This window comes from Dermacentor andersoni, chromosome 8, assembly GCF_023375885.2.
Source record: "Dermacentor andersoni chromosome 8, qqDerAnde1_hic_scaffold, whole genome shotgun sequence".
In the NCBI taxonomy this organism is placed as follows: Eukaryota; Metazoa; Arthropoda; class Arachnida; order Ixodida; family Ixodidae; genus Dermacentor; species Dermacentor andersoni.
The window spans coordinates 120,319,004-120,343,720 of NC_092821.1; the positions used below are offsets into that span (position 1 = coordinate 120,319,004).

A 24,717-nucleotide genomic window follows, 5' to 3' on the forward strand; every position below is an offset into this window, starting at 1 on the left:
CGTCAGCCTTGCAGGCCTCCGCGTGGGCGTCGACATTAGCCTATACATAGCCGCGTATGTCCATACACCCTTTGCTTTACGTGCAAGTATAGCAGAGTCACCTATAGAAGGCCTGCAGATGTACGAGTGCCTGGCCGAGCCACGGTGTAGCGGGGTTCAATGGCGGCTGCCTGTGTTCCGCTCAGCCGAATTATTGGATCGTGCCGAGATGACTTCATTGTTGCCATTTCTCACCGAGTATATATGGGAATCCCAACCGTACGCGTTGACACATTGTTCTTTATATCCGAAAATTCGGCTTAACCGGATTCATTCTAAAGTTTGTTCTTCCGTTAAACTGTCTCCATTACCTATACCTCCGTGACCTATAGCAGCGCACGATGGTGAGTGGCGCACTTCGATCTTCGAAAGTCACGAATAACCGTGACGAAGAACGGGTGTCTGAGCTTGCCGCAACAGACGTTGGTAGCGTGCGTGAATATTAAAAACCATAACAAGCAACAATGCGTCATTCGGACATAGGAGTTTAATTCTGTGTTATTTGTTAGACATGTTAACATACGCAGTTAGCATTTGTTTATTTATTTTTGCCAATTGCTGGACACTTTCAGACAGTCGAAGATCGGTTCGCTTGGCTTGGCTTGGGGCTTGGCAGGGGCCTTGGGCGGATGATTCCGGATTGGAAGGTCAAGTTCAGTCGCAGAAGTGCAATCCGAGTAGTATAAGCAGTTCTCAAAAAAATACAAGCAGCGCACTGTTCAATAACACTATTTACAGACGTATGAAGGTGCGCACCGTCACAAATTTGTCCGGTGCGCAGAGTCGTCCTTCTCCCATACTGCTTGAACGTAGCAGACGTCTGCTTGCTTGTACGGTTAAAAAGCAGACGATGGCATTGCAATACACAGCACGATAAACTGTGACAGTGTCTTCGCAACAATGCGAACGATCGTTTAGAATATAAGCGTTAGTATATGTCATGACGGGTGTAATGGTATCGATGACACTGGATCACTACTCTGGGCACTGTCAAACTACACCACATTTGCGTTTTGAGCCAATCAGAGAAGGCACGCGCAGCTAGCCACGTGAGCCAGTCAGAGCTGGGAAGACGGCGAATCTGACAATATGGCGGACAGTTTCCAGAAATAGCCGACCTCAAGCTTTATTGCCATAACACAAAACAATGACGACAAATACCCGTTTACAAGGTAAGACTGAGAGAGCTTTCAGCTCACATACACATGCACTCTCGCATCCGGGCTACGACTCGGATTCGTTTGGCTACCTCTTGAATAGATGCTGTCAACGCCGGTGCACGTTTCACTGCAAAGCGCAGGCGCTCTTTCACCGCTACGCTCTCCCGTATAAGATGTGGATGATTATGAAAAGTAGCCTGGAATATTATGCAACACATGCACAGTGGTTTGTCACCTGTACGAACGTGTAGGTGTCGCTTATTGGCAACCATAGCCTCATAGGCGCGGACCAGAAGCAGGCAGGAATGTCCCACTAACTTCGATCAGCTCCCGACTTCTCTGCGGATTGTGATTCATGTAGGGCTGGGGCAAACAATCGACATACTTCCTTCGAGAATTTAAATATCTGATTTCTCCGAATTACAGAATATGATCGCACATACAGGAGTACAACAATTATTGGTCCGTGGCCAATCATGAAAGAAGCATAGCATAAAAAAATGTCAGTCGTAATCCAAACAGGAAATTCAGCCCAGAAAGCCACTAGAACTCTTCTACAGTACCTGGAGGTGACAGACATGAGTGCCCGACTTTAGATATGCCGCATCTGGCTTAGCGCATGTGAAAGTGCGATCAAGACTCGTGTCTTTTCTCTCTCTCTTTCTATCACTCCCCCATCCCTCTCCCCACGTATAGGGTAGCAAATTGGACCAAGTCTGGTTAACCTCCCTGCCTTTCTTTCCTCCCTTCTCTCTCGAACTCTATGCCAAAGTTTCGCTATTCAAGGACCCCAAATTATGAAGCGTCGCGACTATGTCCTCCCTTGCTAACTATTGGAATTCTTGTCTAAAAAACGACGTGACACGCTCAGCGTGACTGCAAGAGAGGATGCGCGCCTCTGTTATCGAAGCAGCGCGCTAGGCTGAGGTGATGTCACGGGAACTGGTAAGAACCGCAGGCGAACAAGAGCTCCGCTCCAGGGTCAACCATGTCAATGGTTGACCGTTTGAGCGTTGAGTGTATTCTTCCCCATCGTGGTAACATTGCGAGCGAACTGAAACGTTCTGAAACGGGGACGGCCTACTTCCGAAACTTTACGAAACTGTGTGGCGAATGCTAAAAGGAGGGACCTATAGCTATGACACCTTCGATCTGAGTTTTACTGTACTGTCTATTACAGTGCAAAGACAAGTTCCTCGAGGACCCTGTAGGCGAAGTTCATATCGCCACCTCTAGGGCTTCACTGAGCAAAGCGAGCGCGTAATTGTCCCGGTAACTATACTTAAACAATGGGCCAAAAAACAGCGATTTATCTTGTGCGTACACGTATTACCATTTACGGAAGACAGAAGACGCAAACGTAAGGAGCAGCGCTGGTGGCGCCATCTTGAGACGTCGAGTAACACCAGAGTTCGCAAAACTGCTACTACAATGACAAGGCCACGTGTTGCTTATCTGCTGGCGCATAGGCGTCTACAAGCAATACAATCACCTGTGTACATGGGTATTTTCCTGGAACGAGAGAAACGAGAAACACAGAAGAAAGATGCTTATGACATTTTGGGTGGTTCATCAAAGCACCACAAGATGCCGCTATCAGCCCCACTTTATGGGTGTACGTGCGGTTTGAAACTCCCGAATACCGCCGCACGTGAGTCCGAAACGCTTCTTCCGTAAACATGTGTTCTGGGTTAAGGACGCCTAATTTGGTTAGCGCAACGCGAGGTGCTTACTGCCAACGTAGACGGCAATAGGTTAGCGAGGGTCGCACTCCTAGAAGACAAGGGCTCCACGGGTTTGGCACACATAAACAGGCAGCTGACGCGCTGCATCCATCTGGAAACATCTGGTACGTCTGGCTCTTGCCAGGAGCATCGACAAGGTCTTACACCACGATGTCTGTGCCAGCGGCAGAAACGCGCGTCTACATCTGTAATTCACTTACGTGAGACGTCATGTCGACAGGAGGCAAAGACTCATTGGCGAGGTACATCATAAGCCCTCGTTATACCAGGGGCATACTACAGCAGCTGCTTTTTAGCACACTTGCCAAAGTGGCTACCTTTAGTGAAACAATACAGTAATATGCAGTCCAATAATTCTATACGACCCTCGCTCAATTCTCATGCAAAAGAATAACAGGAAATTTTACGAAATACATCATCCGTTCTGTTATTTTCCTATGGAAACACCTATACGACATAAAGCCTTTCCATCGTGACTTGATAACACCTTCTTTTTGGACTATTGAGCGTGCTTATAAAGTGCACGTGTTACCACTGTCCCTATAGTGCATTTGTGCAGTTGATCACGCGGGCTCGCAAAAGTCCAGAGGACATTATGGCAACTCCAAGGGAACCCTCGTTGGGGAGGTCTGTACAGAATTATTGGACGCATTAACGGAAGTTTTTCGACGAGAGTATACGTCCACTTAGTGGTGAGACGGGCCACCCGGCGTGCGGAAGTATAGAGGCGAGAAACAAACGGTGGCGCCCTCAGACGAGCGAGAATATAGGCACAGTGATGTTCGCCAGCATCTCCCTGCCGAACGTTATGGCCTGCGCTTCGGCCACGGGTATCACGTTCCACGGGTCGTGGTTCAGTATACTGGTGAGTAACATGGATATGGCCGACGTGAGATTGCCGAGTCCCTTGAGCAACACTTGGGCTTTGCCCATCCTCCATATCCGCACTACGTCTAGCCGGTTGTTGCCGTTCGCGAGCTGCGAGATCTGGATCCAGACGACGGTGCCCGAGAGCTTGATGTCGGCGTCGCCGTTGTACAGCAGGTGCCGGTGGTCGGTGAGCACGCGGTACTTGGCCGTCGCCATGATGCTGTCCAGGAGGATGACCAGGCCCACGGTGACGTCGCCGTTGCGGCAGATGACGTAGGCCGGCTTGCGGCGGGACAGCGTGTACACGTTGCGCGCCTGGACGTCGTACAAGAAGACCTGCGCAGACGACAAACCAGACGACCGAGTCTGAGTGAAGCGAAGAAAAATTTACGCAGATGACAGAACACACTCATCGCCTGCTGGATCGCCCGTTTATCTTGGACCGCATCGCAGCCTTGTGTTACGTGCTTAGAACTCGTTACGAAGCGCGTACGTGTCGGTGGTCAGTATGTGTAATGCGTATGTTACCATGGCGTAAGTTACGTAAGTTGATGCGTAAGTTACCATGGCGCCATCCTTCCGCCTACGTTCTCGCGTATTTGTGTGAGTGCCAGCAAATTTACCCTAGAGAGTGCCGTCAGTGGGAGTCAGTGCCGCTAAGGACCAAGGATCCGGATGTGGGACATATTTGTTTAACCGCAGGCGTCACGTTGTACGTGAGCTTAGGATCAGGCAACCGGGGTAAAGTCTCTGAGGGCGCCTATGGGAAATGTCTGGTCGTGACCAATGTGACTCAGTTGGAAATTAGTGTTCAAGCTTATGAAGTGAGCAGCGAAAGAGGGCGAGGACCAGTAGACGACAACGGATGACTATAGTAGCCGATAATAAGGTTGTCGTCTGCTAGTAATCTCCATGCTCGTCGTATGCTAGCCGTCTGCTCTTGCTGCCCGCAGTGCATCACGTAACCATGACCATTTGTTTACAACCACGCACTAAGGTTGAGAGCTTTTCTTTCGGTAGGGGGGGGGGGGGGCTAGTTGGTGTTGCATTGTCGATGTTTTCCCAGCGCATCCGACAAAGACAACCGAATGGACACACACAGCGCTGAACTAAGCAAATTACTCGTTAGTTCAGCGTCCATTCTGTTGTCACTGTCTAATGCACTGGGGGTGAAACGGATTATACAACCATGCAGGTTATCTCATACCTGGAGATGCTCCTCGATGTAGATGGTGAAGTTGGGTCCTTGGATGGGCTCCATGGCGCGGATGAGACGCGTGGCGAATCGGAACAGGTAGTCGACGTAGTCGTCCAGCTCGGTGCCGTTGTTGCAGGGAACCTGGCGCTTGCTGATACGGTGCCCGTGGGGGGAGAAGGTGCGTGGCACCTCTGAGTGCGGTGTCGGCACAACCATCGACTCGAGCAGGTCCTGCACCTCGGTGGGCCTCGTGGACACCGCCTGGGAACGGATTCGGCCCGAGGTCATATATAACCGCGTATATATGCCGCTCATAAATGGCGGTAAATTGTACTTAACCCCCTATAATATAGAGTGCAGTCAACTTCTGCAAGGTGGCGCTGTAGGAGCAGGTTTGTTCAGCGAGAGCAGGGCGAAAGTAAACATGTCCGCAATAGAGATTAGTAAGAGGCGAATTGGAAGATCGGTGGAAGGAAAGTAGGGAAACGACAGAAAACGGAGACGTACAAAAACTAAAGTTCACAATAGGGGTCAGAAAATTTGGTTATGGGAATTCATCATGTGTTTTTTTTTTCTTTGTTAACCTAGATAGGGCGTTGGGCAGTATAATACCAAGAGCTTGGTGGCGCAACCCACTGCCCCGTTCCAAAGGGGACGCTCATAACATCCATCCATCCATCCATGCTCAGCACGGTATGCATACGCCAGAGTCTTTGCCTTACATATATTAAAACACGATTTTGCGCCTGTATCACGTTGCTTTCTTCTTGCACAAGCTTCGCAGCAAAATTGAATTTCACGGCCCGGAATCACTTAATGTGACACTTGGCACTGTTACTTGGCATGGTTTGTCAGGAAAAAAAAAACGATTTTGCTTTCGTCTGTGCTTCTCGCAGTAACTGGTGGCCAAAATATGGCGGCTATGACGTCACAGGCCTTGTCGCTTTTGGTGTCTGTATAGCACACGGAAAAGCATGACCTTGTAGGTGTTAGTTTCTATTAATCACTGCAAGAACAATTGTACACGCGCGACGATCCCGCCTTGGTGGCGTAGTGGCTAAGGCGTTGCGTGCTACCAAGCCCGAGGTCGTGGGATCGTACACCGGCCACGGCGGCCGCGTTTCGACGGGGTTAAAAAAAAGAAGACAAAAAACGCCCGTGTATCGTGAATTGGGTGCACGTTAAAGAACCCCATATTGTTCAAAATTAATCCGGAGTCCCTCACCGTACGAAGTTCCTCATCATACGGAATCCCTCCTCATACGGTGTCCCTCATCAAACGGAGTCCCTCATGATACAGAGTCCCTCAAATCGTGGTTTTAGCACTCAGAACTCCGCGCCTTTCTTTAATGACATGAATCTCGCGTCCCGGCGTCACCTTGGTTATGACCCTGTTGAGCTTGTCCTCGACCATCTGGCGCACGTGGTCCACGATGCTGGAGCCGACCACGTCCATTACGTCGTCCTGGTTCTCGGACGGTGGTCGGGTCGCGACCTTGGCCGTCTGCAGGAACCGCCTGGTCACCTCATCGACGTGTGTCCTCAGGCCCGTCTGGGCCACCAGCAGGTCGTCCTTGTCGACGTGCAGCACACGGGCGAACCAGGACATGGCGGCGCGACCCAGCACCGCCTCGAACTGGCCGCTCTCGTCGACCACGCGCGACCCCTTCTCGCCTTCGCCGCTGATGTAGCCCTGGGAGAGAGAGAGAGTGACGATTGACGTGCGCACGCGCCGTCGCACTCAGTTATAAGCTTTTCGTAATTAGTGGGCGAAGAGCTTTAGCTTCAGCGTTTAGTAATAATCAGTTTTGTTGGCATGGGGCCCAAGAAAAACCTGGTGGCATATTAGTTCTGACTGGCGCACGCAATCAATCAATCAATCAATCAATCAATCAATCAATCAATCAATCAATCAATCAATCAATCAATCAATTCTATCTATCTATCTATCTATCTATCTATCTATCTATCTATCTATCTATCTGTCTGTCTGTCTGTCTGTCTGTCTGTCTGTCTGTCTGTCTGTCTGTCTGTCTGTCTGTCTGTCTGTCTGTCTATCTGTCTGTCTGTCTGTCTGTCTGTCTGTCTGTCTGTCTGTCTGTCTGTCTGTCTGTCTATCTATCTATCTATCTATCTATCTATCTATCTATCTATCTATCTATCTATCTATCTATCTATCTATCTATCTATTTGTTTGTTTAATGTTCCCAGAAACAACACTGAGGTCTGAGTGCTGATTCACACAAAAAAAACAACGAAGAAATATAATTATGATACCGTTAAAACTCGATCTAACGAAACCCGATTTTCGAAGTTCCCGATTTAACGAAGAAATTTCAATTCCCCGCCAAGTACCCATAAGATTCAATGTTGTCATCGACCCGAATTAACGAAACTAGCTTGCATTAAACCCGATTTAACGAAGCTTTTCCAGAAATAAATAAGTAAAAAAGCGGTGTGATTTCTTTTTAATTTTGACGCAGGTGGGTTTTTCTTCGAGTGTGCGCTCTAACGCCATCTCGTTAAAACATCGAGGCACCCTAGTTGGGGCCCTAGTTTCATTTTTGACGAGGGTGCACGCCGCTCCCACGCACGGAACAACGCACTCAGCAGTCGCTAGCGTTCTTACGTACCAGATGGCGCTAGGGGCGACGGTATTCGGCCCCCACTCGCCTACTTTTTACACGCGCAGATGCGGGTTAGCGGCAAATACAATGCGGCGGTACCTTTTGGGTGTCGCTACATTACAATATTAGACTTCGAAGGACCGAAAAGACCCCCTTACTCCATTTTCCGAACTTCTCGATTTAACGAAATAATTCCATTGTGGTCATCACTTCGTTAAATCGAATTTCAACTGTACCGTGTTTTGTTTTTTTCTTACAAAAGGTGTTCCTGCAAGTACGTTTTCTTGCGCACCTAAGCGCACATATACATGCATGCTTGTGAGTGCGCAATCTACGCGCGCCGCGTAAGCAAAAGTGTAATCAACAAGCTAAAAGAGCGACAGGGCATACAAACCACTGAAACAGCGGAAGTGCAGGATGACAACATGCGCGTCTTAATTTTAAAAAACTAGTAAGTAACGCATAAACAACAATCTGCGAATTTCCTGACGGTATAAATCTCATGGCACCTGCACACAAATAAAAAGAAGAAAAGCTTTTATGTTAGTGTGATGCACCATTTTCTAAGCAATCGCTTCACCTGTTTGTAACTGTCGATATAGGGGAGGTCTTCCGCGATAGAGTCGAACATCCATTGAAGCTCCACACAATCATCATTATATTTTATGTCCTCCCGTACAGGATGAAGGCATCTCCCAGAAGTCTCCAATAACGGCCTGCTTTCATCCAGAGCAGTGTTGTGGAGAGTACTGCTGTGCAGTTTCAATTCAATAACGCCGAATCTCTCACATCGCACCACACGTACCGGCCAATCGGCTGCTTTTACGCTAGATACACCATTATCAAGCCAACAACCACAGAAGATGGCTGAAGTGGCAAAGCAGCTGTCGCTTTAATACAAAAGTGTTGTCACCAATACTTCTTTATATCACAAGAACGGTCCTCGGCGGTCACAGTAAAGGGGCATTAGATGTGAAATGCCTGCTTTCATGAGGTAAACCTCTAGATTTAAAAAAATTGGAGAACGCTTAAGCTTCGCCTTTAAGAGTTGAACACGATAGCATCAACATATCCCTCACTGCCCCTCACGCTTTCCGGCAAACTTCAGCGTATGTAACCTTAATGTCTGTCGGGAAACGCCCGTGGCGAACGCTATGCACGAAGGCGGGCTTTCTGGTAGAAACGCGGCCTCTTGCGTGGGCCGCAATGCGGCGGAGGCGAGCGCCATCTGGAAGTGTATCAAGGAAGCGGGCGCGCCGCTACGTGGACTCCCGAGATATTCACGCGCCGGAATGGCGGACGCCGTCGGCTGTCTATGAATTGTAGACACGCTGGAAAAGGGTTCGTTTGAGTTTTCGCGTAACAGAATTATGTTTTCTCGTATATTCAAATTACAATCCGAGAGCTATCATGCCTGTATGTTTTGTGTAAGTCGTACTTTACGATTTTTTACGTATCTTAGCTTGAGGAATACAATTAGTTCAGTAACTTCCTTGCGCCACATCCCACGTAGCACACAAAGTCTTGAAAACGTCGTATTAAGGGATTCAACGTCTGAAACGGATTTTTGACCAAAATCGACGCATCAAAGACGTTCCAAACAAGATAGCTTAAAAACGAGGGGTGAATACGTTTTGATAACGTTGGAAGCCAGGCAGCTTAAAAACGAGGGGTGAATACGTTTTGAAAACGACTCAAGGCGCCACCGCCACGCCACGGCGCGTCAGCCTCTTTAGCGGCTTCTACAATATTCAACAACCCATCAACGCGATCCAACCTTGCGCAAGGTGGCGATACCGTCGTCAAATCATGTGACCAAGGTGGCCACGTGATTCGTGATGCCGGGCGAGCCGGGCATAGTCGCGTCGTCATGGCGTCGTCGCGTCACCGCACTCGCATTGCGCTGTGGTGTGTTTGCGGCTGTTCTGAATGTGCTGCCGCTGCCCTTTGCTATGTAAGTGTTGCAGTGTTTTGCTGTCAAGAAAACGATATTCTGTGATCAGTTTGGGTTGTGCGATATGTTTGTGTGGTTTTAATTTGGAAATCAGTAGTGTTTTCAATTGTTATGTGACCAAGGCGGCCATGTTATTCGTGAAGCCGGGCATAGTTGCGTTATCGCACTCGCATGGCACTATGGTCTGTTTGCGACTGTTCTGAATGTGCTGCCGCTGCCCTTTGTCATGTAAGTGTTGCAGTGCTTTGCTGTCAAGAAAACGACATTCTGTGATTAGTTTGGGTTGTGCGATCTATTTGAGCCGGGCATAATAGCGTTATCGCACTTGCATTGCGCTGTGGTATGATAGCGGCTGTTCTGAATGTGCTGCCGCTGCCCTTTGTCATGTAAGTGTTGCAGGGTTTTGCCGTCAAGAAAACGACGTTCTGTGATTAGTTTGGGTTGTGCGATCTGTTTGTGTAGTTTAATTTGGAAATCAGTAGTGTTTTCAATTGGAGGGCGCGGAGTGGAGGGCACTAATCAGCTCTTCAAGTTCATTGTCATGTTATGTGAGGCGCCTTTTCACTGACGCTGTAATTAAGGCGTTAAGGGCAGTATAAGGACGAAAGTTAGAGGGACGAAATCGTGCCTGTGTGTCCCTAGCGTCGGGATCGGCCGCTATGCGTGATCCTAACAAGAAAGCATTTTGCAGAATGCGAAGAAAGGCGGCAAAATTTCTGTCTGTGCGCACCTTGCCGATCTCCGCAATAGAGCCGTCATCGTGGTATTTTAGTCTCCCGTTTAGCAAGAGTGTTGCAGACAAGGGAACTGGTTCAAATAGGCTTTTTTTTTAATGATTCAGTACTAGTGCGGTATCCCAAAAGGTGAGGTCAAGTGCTCGCCCTATTTTCTTCCCTCGCGCTACAGCGCACTGACAGAATTTTGCGTGGACCATACCGTGCTTTTATCGTTTGCGCTTCAGGTTCTCGATTGTGTTTTCGCCCCCTTTACCCACGTGATGGGTATTTCATGGTATTACCGGGTACCACATGTGTCCATATATTGTGTCCAATATATGAAACGGCCAAATTCGATTTTATTTGACGCCTCAAATGGTATTAATGTATTGAGTCCCTTGTATCTTTGTGCTTGTTATCAATTTTACTATTTGGCGAATGGATACAGCATGTACGCTGCATAACTCGCTTGTGGATACTGCATACGTGAGTCGAGTATGCCCTTGGTATAAAATAACTTGTATGCTTTAGGTAGTACGATTGTTTGCAGTTTGGGACATGTGTCGGAATGTACGCTGTGCGCCCTTCGCGCTTTACGGCGGCCTGCCGAGTTCGTGCGGGTGCCATGTGTGCGCATGGAGTTCGCGAAGCGCTCTCGCAGTTTTTTTTTATATATATATATATGCATGTGTTCTGTTCGCGCGCTTCGCACAACAGGGCATGTCGCAGTTCTTTGTCCTTGTGCAACACATTTTCCTAGCGTACGTCTGTGCATTATTTGATACCGGTTTCACACGGGGCTCTTTTAGCCGCTATCCAGTCCGTTACAAATCGAATTTCTCGGTCGTGATTGGCTCCTCTGCGCAAGCTACGAGAGTGACCCAGTCGCATCGATAATTTCGATCCGGATCGGGCGTGATCGCGATCGAGAGTGGTCGTGTGACACCGGTTTTACACATGGCTCCCACATAGGGAACACTTTAAGTTCAATGCTACTGAGTGAAGAGCAAGTGCATATATATGCCAGTGGTGGTATGTGGGCAAGTCTCTCTAGTGAAGCCAATACTTGTGCATTCAATACATTTCAATTACCAGCGTAGTGCATCAATGTGTCTACTTCGACAAAATGGAGCACCAGTGCAGATATCTGAGCATACCTGTCCAGGGCAGCAAGTGTGTCTACATTGAAACCACTACCAGCATGTGCGGCAGTTCTATTTCCAGCAGCGGGACTGCACAATAATCAGTAGGGTGCTCTCAAGCTGTTTATCTATGAAGCTCTGCCTGGACTGTGTGCCAAATATTTTTGGACGTGAAAGTGGGGGTGAATTGGTAAACATCAGTGGAACTGTGCCTGGACTTTGTGGCAAATGTTTTTGGATGTGAAAGTGTGAGTGAACTGGCAAGGAATTTGCTCTGGGCTACATGTGTTAAACGTTTTTCTCATTCAGAGTGCTTTTTTTTACTTTAGGAGACTGGAGATGTGCGCAAAGTGTGACATGTCAGTGTGCTAATTAATGTATTTGCTGGTTTGCAAATTATTCGTTGCAACTTTGTTTTTGCCAGAGAGGTACAACTTTGCCTCTTGTAAAGGGCTTTTTAGATAAAACACATACTATTTATTATGACCATTGCTTCCTTTGTTACACAAATGCAGCTTCCAGTGCATTCCAGTTTATTTCCATGTTTATGTAAGTTTCTAATATGAGGCTTGCATATTCATTTCTCACGTTCTGGAGTGGCAAGATGCAGCATTACTGTCTCATCGTTCGCTGTACTACAGTAGTGTTCACTTGTTACACTGAATCCCCCGTTTAAGTATTCTGTACTAATTTCACTTTTTGCTTTTTTGTTGTATGGTTATTTTTTCTCGCCATTACCTTCTTTGATATATCCTAAAGGCAATATTTCCAATTTTGCATTGTTCCCATTTTTTTTTTATTTCTGTCACAGGTACGGTATGCGGTGGTATTTCTTTTTGTGCTCTTTTCAAGCTTCTAGCTGATAGGTAACATTACTTGGAGGCAGTTACCATCCGATTCATACTCTTGCATTTTTCAGTCTACTTCTTCCATTCGCTCCGATGTCACTTCTGCATAACTCTAGTCCATCTAATAGCACGTGCACTTTACTATGATAAATTAGACACTTTAGTACACTCCAGGTTCTTCTGTTCATTTTTGTATGTGTACTTGGAATTTTGTTTATGTGCTAGTGAATGTTCACTTTCGAGTTCATTACGAATCCTTTCTGCGACTTTTGTCATTGTTGATGTACCTTTACTTCTATTTGCATTTCTCACACAGTTTGTTCGAACCTTGCATAAGCATTACATTTTAATAAAGTGTTTTTGCTTTGTCACAATGTTCTCATTTCATGCACTCTTGGCATGAAGGGCTTGGTCTGGCCACCTGCCAAGACGTGGCCATTTGTTCTTTGCAGGATGTCATTCCCATTGTGGTTGTAAGCATCGTAGCTTACTGAAGGCGGTATTAAGGATTTATTATTCCTAACAGGCTCATTTTCGTGCGACTTGGTAGAGGATGCGCCGGCCATGCGGGGAACAGTGCTTGGCACTGCGCCGTGGCTCTTACAGTCAACACCGACGCTTCTACTCATCTGGGGCGCGATTGGAGATCGTTGTTCGAAACGCCCGATCAGTTTCACCTCACGCGATTGGCCTAGGCCGTGCCAACGGGTGCGGCTGATGACGTCTGCGCGGCATAGGCCAGTCGCGTGAGGCTAAACTAAACGCGTGTTTTGAACAACGATGTCTGATCGCGCCCGTCACCCACGAAAATTAGCTTCAGATGATCGTAAACCTTTCAAGACCGCTTCTAGACCAGCTTTTTGATAACGTCCTAAAAACGTTTAGAAATTGGTTACGAATAGTTTTGCCAAAGGGATTACTTGTGTCTTTCCCAATCCTATTTCTAGACCAGCTTTTCGAATACGTCTTGCAGACCTGTTCTAGATCGTCTCAAGAAAGTAATTAAGCCGGACATTAGCAGAGATATACGACGTTTTCCCGCCGAAGTTCTCTCATTCGTGTCTTCTTTAACCCGTTTTTATCGTCTTGGATAAACGCTACGAAAACGTTACGTATCTCTTTTGTGCTACCTGGGATGGAGGGCCTGGGTATGGGTGGTTCAAAATCTTTTGATAAGGTATTCGCGAGATGTAGAGAAAATCTCAAAAAGACAGTTTTTGTCAAACTCTTTCTTTCTTCCTTTCTTTCTTTCTTACAGAATGCCTCTAACTGAAACGCCGAAGCACTCCGCCGCGTAATTTTGAAATGCGCATATCGAAATTGAAGGCAGCCCAATGAATGCGTCTAACAACCTCACCAGCTCCATATTGCATGTGTACACTAAAGGGATCATTTAATGGTAAAACTGGTGAAATTTTGTGGGATATAGTGAGTTACAGTTTTCGATTCCTCGAGCGAAGAATGTCTGCCTTCGAGTAAACCAGATAAAGGAGCAGACGTGCTGTCTGCCACAGGTAGTTTTAAAAAGCCTGCGAAGATATATAAAAAGAAACATCTTACTTTACTATGTGTGATCTTGTTTCTCGCTAAAGTTATTCATAGCAATACAGTGTTAATAACTTGAAGAAAAAAAAAAGCTTTTGCAGGCTCTGCATCCACTTCTGAATATCTTTTAGCGGAATTCTAGCTGGAAGAATCGGCAACACTGTCCAGGCTCACCTTGACGCGATAGGCGCATCGTATCTCCAATCGGGGCATGATCATCAGCACGCTGGCGCGCATGGCGGCGTTGTTGGTAGCCACGTCACGGATGGTGAAGTTCGACAGTCCCGTCACGGCGACCTGCAAAGACGGAACGTGCAGAGTCGAACGCCAGCGTCACGCGCACGAAAAAGCGGCAACCACACCGGCTTGTGACGTCATCCTGGGCGTCTACAGGCCCAAGTCACGTGGCGCGAAGCCGCTCGGCTTAGAGCAAGCTCGGAAATTAGATGTGAATCGCGTTCCGCGATTTCTCGTTTGCGTGCACCTCTTGGCTTGCGTTGTGCCATATCCACCACTCCAAGTCCGTGGCCACAGTCCAAGTAATAATTGAGGCAATCAAGCCGAAGTGTTATCAGTTTAACGTAATTGTACGTCGTGCGCAGTATACATACGCACCTTATACTACGCACCTGAGCCCCGATTTCTTTTTTTTTTTAATTTCACAGAGGCACACGATAGAGTTGAAGCCAGAGACAGCAGAATAAGAAGGAGGTGCGCATTAAGAGCCCTTACCTAAATATGTGGGAATATAGAAATCATTTATTCGGCATACATGCAAGCAAGTGTGCTCGCGCTTGGCTGACGTTTCAAAGAATATGCTTAAATCAACAAAATGCAGGGATCTGGTTATCTTTATTTAGGCCGCCAGAGAAAAAGAACTTAACTAAATAAATTGCAGCAAGTTTACAACTTTGTAAGGCAGAAAAAAAGCAATAACAATAATAAAATAATGTCACAATTCTGTTGGGACATATATAAAGCGGACAATTATTTTGCATTAGATTGCGCTCTAAATTACGCCAATAAATCGTATATTCTCGTGTTTATTCTGCTAAATCCAGCTGTTTTCTTATTGTCCTATCCCCGACGTGCTTATATACTGTGCACTTGCTAAAACAAAAATCCAGTTGAAGGTTCAGTGCCCGCATTTTTTCTCTCGTCTATCTGAGTCGCAAGACGTTGTTCGCCACGAAATAGCCCACCAACACGCCAATATACGAATGTAGAACGCAGCTATACTTTAGAAGAGTTAACTGCTGGGCTAGTTGGTGATCTTGCATACTGAAAAGATATTGCGCCAGAAAGAACACACACAAGAAAGACGACAACACCACGGGCGCAGGTATATACCTTGGTGAGCGAGACGTTGATGTAGGCGCCCGGCTCCTGTATTAGAAATCCCATGGACCCCGCCTGGAACGGGTCCATGCCCAGGCTGACCAGGCCGCGGGTGCGTTCCAACTTCCTCTTGAGCAGTTCGTGCAGCGACATCACCTGGTCCTCGTCCATCGAGCGCATGTTGCCTGCGAACGAAGCAAAGAGAGGGCACGCCCTTTTATCGCTTACGGTTACGCTTAAATTCCACGCGAAATACAATCAGGAGTAGATGAGCTCGGCCACGTTAACAGGAAGCTAAAGTTTCCTCTTGAGCTCGTCATGCGCTAACGTACTGGGCGTTACTGGAAAGTGCCGCTACAGAGAGAGCACGCCCTTTTATCGCTTACGGTTACGCTTAAATTCCCCGAGAAATACAATCAGGAGTAGATGAGCTCGGCCACGTTAACAGGAAGCTAAAGTTTCCTCTTGAGCTCGTCATGCGCTAACGTACTGGGCGTTACTGGAAAGTGCCGCTACAGAGAGAGCACGCCCTTTTATCGCTTACGGTTACGCTTAAATTCCACGCGAAATACAATCAGGAGTAGATGAGCTCGGCCACGTTAACAGGAAGCTAAAGTTTCCTCTTGAGCTCGTCATGCGCTAACGTACTGGGCGTTACTGGAAAGTGCCGCTACAGAGAGAGCACGCCCTTTTATCGCTTACGGTTACGCTTAAATTCCCCGAGAAATACAATCAGGAGTAGATGAGCTCGGCCATGTTAAGAGGAAGCTAAAGTTTCCTCTTGAGCTCGTCATGCGCTAACGTACTGGGCGTTACTGGAAAGTGCCGCTACAGAGAGAGCACGCCCTTTTATCGCTTACGGTTACGCTTAAATTCCACGCGAAATACAATCAGGAGTAGATGAGCTCGGCCATGTTAAGAGGAAGCTAAAGTTTCCTCTTGAGCTCGTCATGCGCTAACGTACTGGGCGTTACTGGAAAGTGCCGCTACAGAGAGAGCACGCCCTTTTATCGCTTACGGTTACGCTTAAATTCCACGCGAAATACAATCAGGAGTAGATGAGCTCGGCCACGTTAACAGGAAGCTAAAGTTTCCTCTTGAGCTCGTCATGCGCTAACGTACTGGGCGTTACTGGAAAGTGCCGCTACAGAGAGAGCACGCCCTTTTATCGCTTACGGTTACGCTTAAATTCCCCGAGAAATACAATCAGGAGTAGATGAGCTCGGCCATGTTAAGAGGAAGCTAAAGTTTCCTCTTGAGCTCGTCATGCGCTAACGTACTGGGCGTTACTGGAAAGTGCCGCTACAGAGAGAGCACGCCCTTTTATCGCTTACGGTTACGCTTAAATTCCACGCGAAATACAATCAGGAGTAGATGAGCTCGGCCACGTTAACAGGAAGCTAAAGTTTCCTCTTGAGCTCGTCATGCGCTAACGTACTGGGCGTTACTGGAAAGTGCCGCTACAGAGAGAGCACGCCCTTTTATCGCTTACGGTTACGCTTAAATTCCCCGAGAAATACAATCAGGAGTAGATGAGCTCGGCCATGTTAAGAGGAAGCTGAAGCCTCCTTTTCGCCTCGTCATGCGATAACGTGCTGGGCGTTACTGTCAAGTACCGCTACAGAGAGGGCACGCCCTATTCACGCTTAAAATTACGCTTGAAGGCCGCGTGAACTCCAAACCGGGGTAGACAAGCTTGAGAGCGTTAAGAGAAAGATAAAGCGGCCTTTTGATCTCGTCATGCGCGAGTGTAATGGCTAACTACAGTGAGAGTGCCACTACAGAGAGAGCACGTCGTTTTCACGCTTAAGGTTACGCTTAAAGGCCACGGGCTAAATCAAAATGATTTAGCCAAATGATCAAAATGTTTGTGGCTAAATCAAAATGATTTAGCCACAAACAAACAGAACATCTCTTTGTTTGTTCTTGCCGCATGAAAAAAAAAGGACAGTGTCTCCCAACAAGTGTTGAGTTGAGCAAAATGACCTTAATTTGTATTTTCTAAGCAGTATAGTTAGTTTTGTTAATACACTATCATGTACCCGGCTGATTTGTACTGAATTTGTAATCTATGTGGTACGTTTCTCTCTCTCTCTTGTACTTCAAATATATGTTCTTTAGCTGATCACATTCTGTTTACATTCCGTAAGCGATAATTTTTGCATCCTTGTTTTGCATTCTGTTAGCTACTGGTAGCTACCACTGTCGCGCTGACATTGACTGTAAGTGTACAGAGATCCCATGAAGCTGTCGATTGACAAAGCTTTTTGTCCCTGTTCCCTGCATTTGTGATGTATGAAGTGGAGAAATAAATTGAAATTAAAATGAAATTGGAGTGCTCAGGCCTTATGCACGCGCGTGATCAAAACTCGGGAATGCACGTACACACTACGTACATATGCCAGTTTCCAGATGAAAAAAAAAAAAAAATGGTCGCGTTCATCGCGATGTTTCGGCATGCCTGTCGCATGTCCTACTTTTGCAGAGGCTATTGAGACCCCAATTCGTTTTTGAATGTCATATAAAGTATAATAGGGTTTTCTGGGGTGCAAGAAACGAATGCAGAAGGTTCCTATCTTGACAGTTCTTTGAAGGACTTCACTGAAAAGGATAGCGTCCTTGCACTCTATGAGGCAATGCTATGAAGCGATATTGCGTAGTTTTGGCGCTGGCCATATATATATATATATATATATATATATATATATATTGCAATGACACTGCGGCAGAAACCGTGCTAGAGATTTTAGCCAATGTCAATGATAGCTTTCTTTTGCGATCCTTCTGTCTATTTGCACGCGACGCCGTGGTTCACGGCAAACCTTATACGCGCGAAATCTGATTAGACGAGACTCTTTCGGCATAGAATCGGCGACATCATTAAATAAATTTCTATACACAGTATAGTCGCGTCTTGCGCCTAGTGATAACTGGATGACAGGGATAAAACCCGTCGAAATCAGGTATCCCACTACCGTACGCGTGACATCTGGTGGCTCCCACCGCGCGCCCGCTGAAAACGCGCGGACCTCACGTGATTTTGGTGACGTCACGCCGTGCTTGGCTGCTGTCGCCTCGGCCAACGTTACCCGCACCAACCCATATGCCACACGCCGCAACCGCCCACCGCACGCGTGCGGTCGCACACTGGTGCACAAATTTCCGTTTGCGCTGCACGTGCGCATACGCAGTGTAAACTGAAATGTGTGCATCTACGTGCGACACGTGCAATTTTTCCGTACGACCGCACGCGTGCGGCGAGCGGTGAGGGCGTGCGGCTCGAGCGTAAAATCGGCCCTATCACCTCCTCCACACCGGTGCTTCCTTCGTCATGAACTGCGATGTATTCGTCAGCCACTCGCTACTGGGTTTCGAGAAGCGTACGAGATGAGCGATTCTTGGGAGCAGTGCAGCGGGAGTGTAACACCCGCTGACATCGGCGCGCTCGTCAAGTGCTTCGCCGGCGCTGCCATTGGATCTAGCGCAGAGGGCAGCTGTAATCGAGAGTTCGACGGAAGCCCGTCTGGTCGGGATGAGACATGACAAAGAAAGACGCACACTGACCAAGTGAAACTTATTAAAATACGTTTCGGCTTCCATACGGAAGCCTTGTTCACAATGGGACGAAAAAAGGTTGAAGTGCCTGTCTAAATAGGTTTTAGCATGTGGCGCAAGCACCGCGCGTAAGACGGGGGGAGGGTTCCTTCGTTTCGATTGAGCGTGTGTCCTGTTGATTGTATCCAAGAGACTCCAGGTACACGGGCGACTTCCAGATTTTTTTTTTTTTCCTGGCCGATTAGACTAGACTTCATCCAGTCAATATTGTCCGTAGCTCGGAGTGGCGAGGTCCTCCAAGTTTAACCAGCATAGAAACGATGGATGGATGAAAAACTTCATTTTAAGGGTCCTTTTAAGGGTCCTTTAGGGCGCGCACTAGCGCGCAGCGGGCCGCTCCCACGTCGGGACAGAGAGGCCGAGCCTCTCCGCCGCGTCGCGGGCCCGTTGGACAGCCCATAACGAAACTACAAAGGAAAACCATACGGGCTTTCTAGAAAGGGAGCTTCGCAGCAGAAGAAATATTCTCACTGTCTATAGAAACGATGGACAGTGAGAATATTTCTTCTGCTGCGAAGCTCCCTTTCTATAGAAAGCCCGTATGGTTTTCCTTTGTAGTTTCGTGCGGCAGTCATGTGGGCGAGAAATTTTCTCTTTCATGAACCTTCCTCCACCTTCCGGGCATCCGCGGAAACGATTTGCCGTATTGCAATCTTTGCATTGCACGCACTGACGTGCTGTATTTAGTTCTTTGCCGGAATTGTCCGAGATTAGCAAATACTCGAAGGCCTAAATTAAATATATGCACCTATAGTGGCACTGGTGGGTTGTAACCTTCGCTTCTCAAAAATACCGGCAAATCTCGCCGATATTGATCCAGTGTAAACGCTCGGCGAATCGATTCCATCCGTTCCTGTACGATATATCAAGTTAAGAGGTCCCCCAGGCAAAGCTTCCGTTAAACTTCCGGTCTACGCATCCAGCAACCGCAGATGTTCCGCGCACTGCGCGAAGTTTGTCGATGGATAGTTTACACGAGGCAGATGTCCGTGGATAACAGTGTGCAAATATATCGCGCTGAGCGGGTCAGTTGTGTGTGCGTGTGCGATATCGACGCCTGATGAGCTAAGGAGTCCGCGGGCTGTAGAAGAGATAAAAAAAAGAGATAGGAAAGGAGTCGTCCGTGACTTACTGTAAGGGAGGAAGACTATGGAGGACGCGGGAGAAATGTAATGACACAAAGCGCATCACTACCGCATAGCTGCTGTCGCGCAGTCTTTCCTCCTGTCGTCTTCGCTCACTTTGTTTCGTCGAAGTTTCCTTTTACCGCTTCCGGAATCACGCCCGCGCTGCCGCGTTCTTGGGACGTTTGAATGTACGTGCTCGGAACGCAACTTTCGTTTCCGGTATACGCGCTCTTCGCGGTAAGAGAAGTTCGTTATATGCGTGCGATACTCGATCGCTCCGGCCTGGGATTCCTCGGGTGCTGAGACACTGTGGCTCTACATACCGCGTGTGTCCGTGGGGTACACTCCGGCGTACATCGAAGCACGCGGCCGTAGACTTTTTTACACGGTAAATACTCTTTTTTTGCACCCTTAAGAGCGCTGGTTTGTCCCCATGGCTAACACCCTCACTCCTAAAGATCAACCGCAACAATGTTTTGGGCCGTGTTTAAGGGGTACAGTTTCAGATCATACAGATACGGAGCTGCCTCCGTGAGAAAATTTTTAAATATGCGAATGGGTGGATGCAGGGTGATCAGACAAATCTATGCACCAGCCATCATTCCCATGGAAGCTTAACGATTGCAGCGCCCTCTGGCAATCTTATTAGGAAACGCTGTACGTTCTCCCCCACTGTCTGCGCGCCCTCGCCGGATAGAAATTACCACTTGCCCATCACGTGGTGAGAGCCTGTTTTACCGAGAGCACTTCCTTTATACTTTTGTTACGTCTAGGCTTGAAAATTGTCACGTGACACTCACCTCTTAGACTTATTTCCTTCCTCCATGCACCAGTCCCCTGCTGGCTTCACCACCGTACTATATAGACGCCAGCTCAGGCGTTATCTCTAGTTAATTTCTGTAGGAAACTACGTGCACGCGGCCCAGCGGAGGGATTTTAAGCAGACGACGCGTGTGCAGTAGTCGATGAAGCTGCATCGGGGTGCCGCCATTTTGAATGCTGGAACGCGGAAGCTTGTTTCGAATTGGTTGCCTTCGAAAAAGTCGCTGCGACTGCGGCTCCACTTTGCCAGCAGCGAAGCGTCATTACACGCATCCCTGATTGTCGTTAGCGGGCAAGTATATACAACGGTATACGGGCGACGGAAGGAAAAAAAAATTTCGGCATTACGTTAAGATATACGAAGACAGCGGTGTGTGGATTAGAGAGCAGACGAGGGTAGCCGATATTCTATAGTTGACATTAGGAGGAAGAAATGGAGTTGAACCGACCATGCAATAATACAAAGGACAGAAAACCGGAGGCCCATTAGAGTTATGGAATGGGTGCCCGAGAAAAGAAAAGTGCAGTTGAGGACGGCACAGAGCTGGGTGGTTGGATGAAATGAGGCAATTCACGAGCATAAGATGGGGTCATCTGGCGCATGACAGGAGCGATTAGGGATCGCTATAGGAGAGGCCTTCGTTTTGCAGTAGACATAAATAGGATGCTGATGATGAGGATGATGATGATGATGATGATTTAATTGCGCAGCAATCACAGCTAGGTAATCACAGACTGTACCTGCACCAAGAGCCCGCCGTACAAAATGGCGGTGACGATTGAGCGCGCCATAAAATAATGATGTAGTCTCCACGAAGGCAGTTTAGCCGGCCAAGTTACATGGCACTTAGCCCAGCGTGTACTTCATTCGTACGGTGCCAAAACGCTGAGGGTGCTATATTTGTCGACGACATGCCTCGGCATCCGGTCCAGGAAAGAGTGAGCGTGAAATGAAGGCGGGGTTAGAAACGTGTAGAGCCGGCAAATGCTAGAAACACGTATGCGGAAAACAGACAGCGCGTTTGGCTCGTCTACGTTTTCATGGAAATGAATCAACTAGCCCAGCGAGGAGCAATCTCGGGTTATATGCCCAGGAAATAACGCAACCGATCGAGCGTGTACGGACGATTTCGACGGGGGCTGCTTGCTGGGTGCCGCCATCTTGAACGCTGGAATGACACCGCGCAAACCTATATACATTCTCGTAGACCGTGATAAGCACGACCCTTGCGACTATATACTGTTGCGAGTGGAATGAAATGCTATCCTTCGGACTTCCAAGCTGTTAGGCGAAGCAAGTTCTTTCGGCTGGCACTATTTTGTGTCATCACGCATACAACACAGTCGCCGCACAATTGAGGAAGGAAGCTGAGGAAGGTACGTGACGTCACGCCGCTGCAGACTGCGCTAAACGACTCCCCGCGAAGCCGTGACTCCGAAAAATCGGTCGACCACGTGACTCCTGTAGCGGATTCGGCTGCGTGCGTTTGGTTCCCATACCCAGGAATATTGGGCGTTGCCCTTTCGGCAGTCTGTTGAACTTCGCCGCCGAACACCAGCGTAACTCCGGTGTGCGGCACTTCAAAAAATTACATTTCAAATGGTCGATTAATTTTCAACAAGTTTTCGCATAGCAACGTCGAGAGGGTGGTTTCTTCTAATACCACACGCATTTATGACATTTCGTCAGTTCTTAGTGCTGCGTTATAGCAGTGTTTTTTATCGTGACCAGAACACTGCTATAAAGCAAAAGCGAAATTGGGATAAGTGCCGCAAACACCTATACGTTATTCGAAGAAAGTTTGCTCTCAACATCGCTAAATGAAATTTGTCGAACTCGGTCAATCTTTCGAAATGTAATATTTTGAAAAAATGTTGCCCGTCGAGTTAAGCTGGTGTACTTCGGTGTACAAATCTTCGAAGGGGGCAATAGTGTCCACAATTCCCGGACATGCGAGGTTGCTCACGGTTGCGTGTCGGATGTGTCTACGCGGACGGCAAGCGCGCAGCATACAACGACTCTGTCTGGCCGCTGTATATGGACAAACCGCCGCAAATAGCCGGCAGTGAAGTGGAGACCCTCGAAACACTTGCTCCGTCTTCGAGACACCGCGGGAGGAAAAACTCTGGGGCTGCTACTGCGCCAACAGGCTTGATGACGATGATTTATTGGCATCCCCTTTGAAAAGGGGCGGTGACACATAGTCACCTAGCCTGGTTCAGTTAATCTGGCGAACTGGCGTGCCCGACCAACACCACCTAGCTAGCACAAGGCCTCTTCACTCCGACCCATGACGCCATGTTACCTGGCCCGACTGCCATAGAATCTAATGGGGATACTCCCGAGTAGACAACAGTGATTTTGACGTCACCGCTTTCATCATGCCAGCCTTCTCAATGGAAATTTCGGGCAAGGTAGCGCGTGACCTCATGGGTCGGAGTAAACAGGCCTCGTGCTATCTAGGTGGTATTGGTCCGACGCGCCATCTGTCGCGGGCAGTTGACAGCGCCCCGAGGAGCTCCCTCTAGGGGCCACGCGGTCCATCTCGCGTGCGCGCACTCGAGGCTGGCCCACAAGACAAGTCGGGCCTCGCGTCCCGGCTGCTCTACGTGGTAAATGAAGAACAGCGCGAAATGACGAGGACGAGAAAGCGACACACGCACGCTGCTAACTTACAACTGCTGTAATTTTGTAACATACAAAATATGTGTAGCATACACGTGACACGCGGAAATAAAGAAACAGATACAACCACGCGTGCCCAGGTTGGCCGCTTAATCATGACTGCTTGTTCCTCTAAACTTCCAAGAAACATTTTCGCCTTTTAAGGCGAAAGCCTTAGACCTCTATATTTCAAGGTCGCGTTGTAAGGTACAGCAAAAATGACGTGACCCAGGGAAGGCCAGAAGCGAACCAAAGCCTGCGTGTAAGAGATGATTAATGATTAGCAAGGTTAATTAATAATTGATTATTGATTGAATTAGGGTGGATTAAGATGGATTAGGGTGCATTGCGGAGGATTATGTTGGATTAAGGAGGATTAGTGTGGATTAAAATGTGTTAAGGTGGATGAAGCAGAATTAGGGTGTATTACTGTAGGCTTTACAAGGTTTTCGTCTTCGCTTATCTTAGGCGACAGCTAAGGACACCTTGGAATTTTTTTTCGCTCAGCGTCACGGACGCCATGCTTACACATGCGCCATCCAGTTGAGCTATATTTGCCGCTTAGGCTATTAATCTAGCCATCTTGTTGCCTTCTCGCCAGTTTCATTTCGCACCGTTGTTCGTTCACTATGAATCGGAGCCAACTATAGCCCATCAACGAACCTTAACAGTGCTCTACTTGAACTAAATACAGTGCCGGTGTTGCGGTGCCGGGATTACGCATACACTTCGCCGGAGAGACTGTACAGGCGAACTTTACTCATATAGAGGCAGCTGCTTTTATTTAATTAATGAAATAATTAATTTTGTTATCATTTCTACCACCTTGTACATTGTGTAAATAGTTTCCTCTGTCCAACTCTCACGTCTGTATACCTCTGTCTCTTCCTTCGCTTCTCAACGTCACCCCAAATGCTGTCCGCCGTTCTGGTGTCCGCCGATGTGTGGCGAGACAGTTGCGGTTTGATCAGGAGTTAATTTCTTTACTTTCATTTTTCCTCGAACTTTTCAAAATAAACAACCACTTACTACTGCTACTCGTGCAGCTGTTCTGCCAACCGCTCTGCAGCGTCCATTATCTCGCGACATGCTCGTGAAACTTCGGTCCGTTTATTGCAACGCCCCCCCCCCCCCCCCCATACCTTTCTGCTTTCTATTCATTCTGCTTTCTTCTATTCATTATGCTTTCTATTCATGTTCAATTACTCGTCCATGTGATTGTTCGTTTATTAATATAGCACATGTATATGTATTTGTTGAGCGTGTTATAGAACATAAAACAATGGAACGTACAAAGTATCAATCA

General features: G+C 47.7%; 1 protein-coding gene across 1 annotated transcript in view; it reads right to left on the reverse strand.

The window, feature by feature from the left end:
• Positions 1–507: 507 nt before the first annotated feature.
• The window catches only part of LOC126529107 (uncharacterized), a 63,902-nt gene continuing 39,692 nt past the window's right edge, over positions 508–24,717 (reverse strand). The window contains exons 2-6 of the mRNA XM_050176710.3: positions 15,195–15,367; positions 14,019–14,141; positions 6,391–6,705; positions 5,022–5,273; positions 508–4,150 (exon numbers count right to left, since the gene is read on the reverse strand). Coding sequence (XP_050032667.1) covers positions 3,695–4,150; positions 5,022–5,273; positions 6,391–6,705; positions 14,019–14,141; positions 15,195–15,367 — 1,319 coding nt within the window. The 3' untranslated portion in view covers positions 508–3,694. The remainder of the gene's footprint in view (positions 4,151–5,021; positions 5,274–6,390; positions 6,706–14,018; positions 14,142–15,194; positions 15,368–24,717) is intronic.